This window comes from Lathyrus oleraceus, chromosome 1 (genome assembly GCF_024323335.1).
Source record: "Lathyrus oleraceus cultivar Zhongwan6 chromosome 1, CAAS_Psat_ZW6_1.0, whole genome shotgun sequence".
NCBI classification, from domain to species: domain Eukaryota; kingdom Viridiplantae; phylum Streptophyta; class Magnoliopsida; order Fabales; family Fabaceae; genus Lathyrus; species Lathyrus oleraceus.
In genome coordinates this window covers 340520439-340529132 of record NC_066579.1, presented here as the reverse complement: position 1 = coordinate 340529132, position 8694 = coordinate 340520439, and the positions used below count along the sequence as shown (strand labels likewise).

The 8694-nt window shown below is 31.8% G+C and overlaps 1 protein-coding gene across 2 annotated transcripts; it reads left to right on the top strand.

Annotated features, from left to right (window-relative positions):
- Window positions 1-998: 998 nt before the first annotated feature.
- Window positions 999-7119, top strand: LOC127135345 (casein kinase 1-like protein 1). 2 transcript variants are annotated; one of them, XM_051062087.1, is made up of 14 exons: window positions 999-1408; window positions 1517-1557; window positions 2387-2456; window positions 2593-2741; window positions 2867-2962; window positions 3051-3121; window positions 5058-5119; window positions 5223-5286; window positions 5369-5453; window positions 5539-5665; window positions 5792-5874; window positions 5957-6020; window positions 6160-6302; window positions 6388-7119. In XM_051062087.1, the coding sequence occupies exons 1-14, from the start codon at window positions 1333-1335 to the stop codon at window positions 6676-6678; spliced, it is 1422 nt and encodes a 473-aa protein (XP_050918044.1). In that variant the 5' UTR covers window positions 999-1332; the 3' UTR covers window positions 6679-7119. The 2 variants fall into 2 exon arrangements, with proteins under 2 accessions (XP_050918044.1, XP_050918040.1); XM_051062083.1 differs by having other exon boundaries at window positions 2387-2465.
- The last annotated feature ends 1575 nt before the right edge of the window (window positions 7120-8694 follow it).

Genomic DNA, 8694 nt, shown 5'->3' with positions numbered 1-8694 from the left:
AATTTTGGGAAGGAGAATCGAAGATGGAAAAGGAGAGAGATGGTTTAAGCAAAAAAGTGGAAACATAACGTGAAATGGAAAACTTCCTTTATATAGATGGACATGGTAGGCAGATCTACAAACCAAACCAAAGGAAAGTAGATAGACAAAAATTAATAGATAGATTAACCTCGAAACCGCAACGATACTCAAGTACACTTGACACCCTAAATGATAGAGTAATATCCTATTCTAGAAGTTTAAGGCCTGATGCATGAGGGATCACATGAAACGATTCAGTGACAAGACTAATATTTAATGCTTTTGTTCTGAAGGTCACTTGCTCTCATTCATCAAACCTTTCATACTTCTACCATCATGGAACCCGTTAGGATTATTATAATAGAAGATGAAAGCGTTATGGTAATCTCAACTTTTCACATTGCTACATAGTGACAAATTTTAAAGGCAATTGTTACTAGCCGATCTTATGCCTAGAGATGAAGATGCCTAATTACGAGAATGTCTGATTCAAAGGCATAAACACTGGAATACTGGAGGCCGAGTGATCCCACAATCAAGAGGCCAACACCGGATCAATGCCCTCTTGTGATTGCCACCGTCATATTTAATCGAAGGTTTTTCAGCATCCTACATCGAGTGACCTGAGACTGTTCTTACCGTCTTCCATATATAAAGCTCTTCATGTGTTAAACCCATGTATTCTACTCATTCTCACTCTTGTACTAGTTCTTATTCATTCACTCACTTAGCGTTTGAGTGGTAACCTTGTAAGTCCATCCCGTTCCGCCGTATCGGAAGCTCGCTCCACCGCACTTGAGTCCTTCACTCCATCATTAACTATTTTTGGTTATTGAGCGAAACAATTTTGACAAATTTTAAAAAAAAATCTTGAATAAATTATTTTATTTGAAAAACTATTTTTTTAAGCTATAACAAATGGATCCTTAAAGTTCGTTTAAAAACCAATTTTAACATTTTAGTTATATTTGTGTACTTTCATTAAACAACCCAATTGTGTGTCCTACGGTTTTTTTCTCAAGCACTACATGAGTTTTCGCTCTAGTAGTTTAATATGCATGATATTTCCTCCAATTTTTCCAACAAAAATTCATAACTTTCTCCAATTTATTTCCTCGATAACAATTTTTTTTCCCTTTTTTTTTCTTCTTACCTAATTAACCTATTAATCTCACACCCCAAAAATCCATCTTCGCTTTTTTCGCCTTAAAACTTTTTTTGTTGTAATCCGATCGAAGAACACGGTTCCTTGTCGTGAAAATTTTCGGAATTAAGCGTTGAAATTGGCGTCGTTTTCAATTTCCCTTTTGAATGGAACGTCGCGTTGGAAATAAGTATCGTCTTGTTCGTAAGATCGGTAGTGGCTCCTTTGGGGAGATCTATTTAGGTTGTTTTGATTTTCTATTGATTATGATTTTGTTTCGTTTTTCAACTTGAATTTGTGATTGATTAAGAGGGTGTTTATTTGTTTGTTTTGTTTTGAATTGAATTGCAGGTACTAATATTCAAACTAATGAAGAGGTTGGAGTTAAGCTTGTAAGTGATGTTTACTAATTGTTTTTTTAATTATGTGTTATTATTTATGTAATTTTGTTTTGTTTTTGCTGCATAATTTGTTTTTAACATTGTTCAGATTTCATGTTTGAATATGTTAATGTAAAAGTGAGTTGAACCAAAATTTTGATTGTAAAACTAAAAATCGCGTGTAGAAGCAAAAAAACTAGGAATTCTAGCTTCACATTATAATCAAGCATTGATATAAAGGGGCTGTGACGGGTTTATACATTTTCTTACCATTATTTTCAAGCATAGAAAAAAGGGGCGTTTTGGTTAAAATCCCTTTTGTTATGAGTGAGGATTTTGTGGTTATGGAGTAGTAGTAGGTTTGAAATGATTAATATGCGTTTCTCTGCTATAGTTCAAAAACAAAACTAGCACTTTGTGGTATTGTTCTTCTCGTTTTAACATATTAGATCTAGTTGAATTGAAATTCAATTCTTTTTCGCTGTAAAAATCAAGGATTGTGGTGTCGGGAATGCTTCTTATTTGTTGCGTTGTTCCTCCTAACACCCTGCCGACTGACAAAAATAAGCATTTGTTTGTGCATAATGATTTCTAACATTGTGTTTCCCTAGTTTATTCATCCTTTAATCAATTATTTGCCATATTTTGTGTAGCAAGTAAACATCAAAATAACTAGTTTTTATAGTTGTCATTTATTCCCAATACAGTCTCTACTTGGACTTTGCTAGTAATTTTGGGCATTGCTTTTTTTTTTTAATTACTGCGTCCTGCATGTCTCATAGTGTTCTAGATCTGACTTTGTTGTTACTTGTTTCTTCCTGCCCTCTGCTTTTTTTATTAGGAAAATGTCAGAACGAAGAATCCTCAGTTGCTGTATGAGTCCAAGTTGTACAGAATACTACAAGGAGAGCGTAATGCCTGTTGTCATAATCATATCAATTTCTTTTTTATATTTTCAATTGCACTTGTTGAAGCAAACCCTTCTTTTGAATAATTGATCTTATTTATAACTTGTAAATGGTCCTAACTCAAGTTTGGTCTTGGCAGCTGGGATTCCAAATATTAAATGGTTTGGAGTGGATGGAGATTACAATGTTCTAGTAATGGATCTGCTTGGACCTAGTCTTGAAGAGATGTTTAACTTTTGTAATAGAAAGCTCTCGCTAAAGACAGTTCTCATGCTTGCAGAGCAAATGGTAGGTCCTATTTGTACAATCAATTTTTTAATCCTTTTTATTATTACTTTGACTCTTTTTGTTGGTAAAATGATGTACTAGTAGTTTTTTAATCCTTCAAAAAACTATTTTTCTTCTTTTTTCAGATCAAGCGTGTTGAGTTTGTTCATTCTAAATCGTTTCTCCATCGGGATATCAAACCAGATAATTTCCTCATGGGCTTGGGAAAGCGGGAAAACCAGGTGGCTAATTTGTTTACACGTGGCCTTCAATGTATTGTATATTCATGTTCATATATTGGGTATTTATCGTCTATTGGTCTATATGTAGGTTTACTGTATTGATTTTGGTTTAGCAAAGAAATATAGAGATAGTTCAACCCATCGACACATTCCTTACAGGTACGATGATTTAGCTGGTTTGTGAATGCCTTCGTAAACTTGGCTATTCCTAAATTGTTAGACCTTGATGGCTTAGTGGAATTAATGACTCAGTTTGAACTAATATCATCCAACATAATTTTCACATTTCAAGTTATGATAATACTTTTATTTTATTTTATTTTCCTCTTCATATCGGATAAATCCGACCAAGCAATGTATATGTATGAGGTAGGGTTTATTTGAATTTGAATGATTTTTTAATTATTATATAGTTAAAACGTTTCATAACAAACATTTGTGTCAGCATTAATGCAAGTAGATAAATCGATCATGCTCTGCTTGTCTATTATTGTTTTGAACGTCCGCCCACTGTCTGTCTTTGACTAGTATGATGATGCTATGAATACCAGTCTATTCATTACACTATACTTTAGATGAGATGGGGGGCTGGCAGTTGCAATGGCTAGGGATTTGATGGAAGCCTTAAAACCTGGTCCAGTTCCAGAGCTGCTCCAGTTTAAGCTAGTTTCTTAAAACAACCAACAAAGCCTTTTTCCAACTAGAAAACTATTTTCTTAAATCGATACAAATTTTAACTGGTCATCCAACAATAGAATCTTTTATTCTATATCTTGATTCTTTTTGATAACTACAATTCTTGAACAATTCCAAATTGAAATTATAATTGTATTAGTAGACCCTATAGTATCATCTCCTTGCTACATCATATTTAATTGTTCGACAAGTTTTTATTGTGTTCATGTCGTTGTATAATCTTAATTTCAAAAGTAATTTATTTTCTGTACTAAGAAGAGTAGATTAGATAGAAGGTAGTCAAATCGCAAGACGCAAGGGAAGACCTACAATTTTTTTAAGAGATTACTAAGAAATACTTGTAGATTAATGAGTTGGGTAGATATATGATTTATGACAGAACATTATGGTGTTGTTTGATCCATGCTGCCAACCCTTCTTAGTGGGATAAGGATTGGTTGTTATTGTATAGGTTGTGACATGAGACCTATATTAGAATTAACCACATGTAGAATGCTCATGGCATATCTATTTCATCAAAACTGTTTTTTAGGATAAGTTGTGATCAGTGTATGCAAAATTTAGAGTTGGATCGTAGGGTCCCACGATCCAACGTTTCAAACCCATTCCCTTATGCTGCGTGTTGCATTGAAACTGACTGAGGAGAATCGTTAGAATCATGAGTTGGTTTTGTGGATTGTTCTGAAAATTTGATCAATTGGGCCCGGGTTTTTTGGAGGAAAAATCCTAAGTTATTAATTATTTCAGAGTCGAGCCCGGGTTCAGAGAAATCAATTCTTCTTCTATGTTTCTCTCGAGTTCTCTTTGCACCCAATCCTACTCGACGATAAAGCTCTATTTGTTTCATGCAACGCCACCACCTGTGACTTGACCTCCTCCTTCCTGTCACTGTTTCTGACCATTCCTCCTTTCTCTCTAATGTGCAGCTTGGCAGGTCTCATAGTAGTTCGGAAATTTTGTGTTAAAATGATAACATTGATTATTTCTCCTATTTAAAGCATAAAACATGATAACACTATACATACCCACACAATTGTATTTTTATATCTCTTTTTGATTATTGTTTTTCCGATTTAAGTTCAGTTTAATATTATGATTAGAGGCTATTTTTCTTAACCATGTGCCTTTTGATGCATCTGTAGATGTATAAGTATAATTAAGTAACTTGGATAAAATCTTACAATTTGTGCCACGGTCATCGAGTTACGATTTTTCAAGCTTCTTCGTTCTTTTACGTAGACTCTCGATTTTTAAAACATTGCTTGTGATTCTTGTCTGTGATATTTCGTCAATATTTATTTAGACCCCGATTTTATATTGCCTAGTTTGGCTGCTGCTGGTTTAGTATTAATTTATTTTGTGAATATGACTTGTTATGTGTTTCATTTTGAAACAACAGGGAAAATAAGAATTTGACTGGAACTGCAAGATATGCTAGCATGAATACCCACCTTGGCATTGGTATATACGATCTTTTGATACTTAACGTTGCTTAATGTGCAGCAAATTGGTATTATCTAACATATATATGTTGCTTGGTACTATTTTTATGATCAATACATAGAGCAAAGTCGAAGAGATGATTTAGAGTCTATTGGTTATGTCTTGATGTACTTCCTGAGAGGAAGGTGATTATTGCTGCCTACCTTGCATTGTTTCCTTCTAGTGCTGTGTTTAAAACAGTTGGCTTGATTTTCATTTTTTATGTAGTCTCCCATGGCAAGGACTTCAAGCAAGAACCAAGAGAGAAAAGTACGAGAAAATCAGTGAAAAGAAGGTTTCTACTTCGATTGAGGTGCGCGGGTTTGTTATAATTTCCCCTTGAGTACATAATATGCACTATGTCTTAAATTGCATCAATGCCTTGTCGTGTATTCCAGGCCTTGTGTCAAGGTTATCCAACAGAATTCGCATCATACTTCCATTATTGCCGGTCATTAAGGTTTGATGACAGACCAGATTATGCTTACCTCAAAAGAATATTCCGCGACCTGTTTATTCGTGAAGGTTTGAAATTATTCTCATAAAAAAACTATGGTCTCGATCTTCAAGTTTATTTTATACACGCTTGCAAGATCTGCTCTTCAATCTGTTGCAGCAAATTGACTCTTTAATATTTTGGTATTTGAACAGGATTCCAGTCTGATTACGTCTTTGATTGGACTATCTTGAAATATCAGCAATCACAGCTAGTCACTCCTCCAGCACGCGGCATTGTAAGTTTTCTTTTCTCTATTTCTTTCTCATTTGCGACCTTTGCCATTTGCAATGGATAGAATTCTTATGCTTGTATTTTAGGGGCCCGGTGCCGGAACTAGTTCAGGAATGCCTCTTGCTATGACTAGTGCTAACCGACACACTGGTAATTCTTTGTTGTCTGTATGTTTCCTTTTACATTAATTTTAGCTTGATCAGTATAATACATGTGTGAATCATTTTTTAGCAAATTAAAGTCATGCTTTTGGGCTTTCCGGTTTTAACTTTTTCGCGTTATCTCGCAGGAAGGGAAGATGGGCGTCCTCCTGGTTTGGTTTCAGGAGACTCTACAAGACGACGAATGTCGGGACCCATTTTAAATTCTGTAAATATTTCAAAGCAGAAAAATCCAGCCCCCAGCGATGCTGCTGTTAGTAAGGAGGTTATGGTGAGATTTTTCGCAACTCCATAATTTCCTTTTTATAAACAAGAACCTTTATTTATTTTTTAAATTGGTGTATCAAATCATGCAGTTATCAAATTCCAATGTCTTGGGTGAATCAAGTGGGTCATCAAGGCGTGTTGCTGATAGTAGTAGCCGCAATCCATTTGGTGGCGCAGATTCCGATCTTCGTTCTCGTGCTACCGAAGCTATCCGCGGAAAAGCACACATAAGTTCAAGTGGACAAAGAGGTTCACACATTGGATCCTCAGATCCAAATAGAGTAGCAACATCTTCTAATAACGGTTCTCATGTCAAGAATTATGAAACTGCAGTCAAGGGCATGGAGGGTTTGAAATTAAAAAATGTTGATTCCCATTAATAATTTCTTCCCATTTTATCTTGTACATATAAAATCTAAGTTAACCTGCACTACGACAGTTGCTTATGTTGCTAGTGAACTGTGAGAGATGGGTTTGAATGCTGAAATTCCGGCTTCTATTGCAACTCATCTGCGCGTAGCGATGAAGCTTAGAATCAGAAAGAACTTGAAGTAAATCAGAGATACATGACCTAAAGATTAGGTCTAAATTGACAGTTATTTTTTGGCGGGAACCCCTAATATTTGTAACCTTTTCCTGTGAGCAACTATAAATTTATTTGATGCTTTTAGTGTCATATGGATCACATAGTTCAGTGATGTCAAATAAGAGCAAAAATTTAATCCGTTATACTCATAATGTGTATCTGGATATTACTGATGCATTAGTTAGAATGCATGTGTTTATTTCAAAAGTTTCTATCTTTTGAATTTTTCCTATTAGACATTATTTTTCTTTAGTTTTCAGTTTATTATGTGGCAATAAATGTATATGTTTTATATTTTAAGTACTGGCAGTTTTTTTATTTTATATGTTTGCAGTATATTTATATTAGGGGTGTTCAAAAATATGGTTAATCAAATTATATTACTAAACTGAATTGCATTGTACCATAAAATAACTAAACCACTTGAATGGTTAATGAACTGAACCATTTAAATTAACCAATTATAATTCAGTTTAAAACCGGTTCATAACCAGTTTTCTTTTATAAACTGTTTTAGTTATAATCTTTTATAAACTGTTTTAGTTATATTTTGTATTCCATAAAATAAAAAATAATTTTTTCTGAAAATATTTTTTTTTTATTCATTAAAAAAATATAATTTAATTTAAAATAAAAAAAAAATATTTTTTTAGAAAAATAAAAAATTATTGTTTTTTGAAATAAAAAAATTCTGAAAAAATTATTTTTCTTTGAAAAAAAAAAATTTCAGAATAAATAATTTTTGTTTTTTTCCCAAAATTTTTGAAATATAAAAATAAAATATATATATTTTTTATTTTTCCAAAAATAAAATTCAAAAAAAAATTTATTCTGGAATTTTTTTCCCCGAAAATTTAAAATTAAATTTTTTAAAAAAATTTTTTTTTAGCATGAAATTTTAAAAATATCTATTCAGATTTTTTTTTTCAAAAAAATAAAAATTTTAATAATTTTTATAAATAAAAGTTTTTCTTTTTAAAATAAATATTTTCAAATATTCTTTTTTTTTAAATTAATTATTTTTTATGAAATTAAAAAAATTGATTTTAAAAGAGTTCAAATTATAAAATTGGTTTATAATTGCAAACTGATTATAAACTAGTTTATAAATACAAACCAGTTATAAACTAGTTTTAAATTGAATTGAAACCATTTTAGCAATTAACTGCATTTTTGTAAAATGGTTATTATAAACTGAACTGAACTATAAATGTGGTTTGGTTCAGTGCAGTTTATGAACCACGAACACCCCTAATTTATATAGTTGATTGTTACAATAAAAAGTCGATTCTTACGTATAAAGAAATTTATTAATATACTTAATATATCTTGCACGTTATTACAGATATTTGTTATATTGCAATAGTTGGTTGTGACTTATTTAATTGTAAGCACTTATTGTTTTTTTTGTGTGCCAGATAATCAATATTCAAATGTAACATTATTTAAACCAATTAAGAAAACAAAACTTTGTCCCAATTATCTCATTCACTAAACTGAAGTGTCATAAAACCAAACTCGTTGCCTTAACGGACCAGCGTTTCTGGAAATGCAGAAAAATAGTTATTGAAGGATCAGATTGTTTTATTTTTTTTAAATTTAAATACATTTTTAGTATTATTAATAAATGCTTTTATAATAATTTTTTTATTTAAATAATATAAATTATAGTCTTTTTTATAAAAATATTTTTGTAAATTAAATTTTGTCTTAATAATAAAATTAAATTATATTAATTAAGCATGGATACTGGTAATAAAAATATATCTTCCAGATAATGAAAGCATATAAATCACACAAGTTCACAATG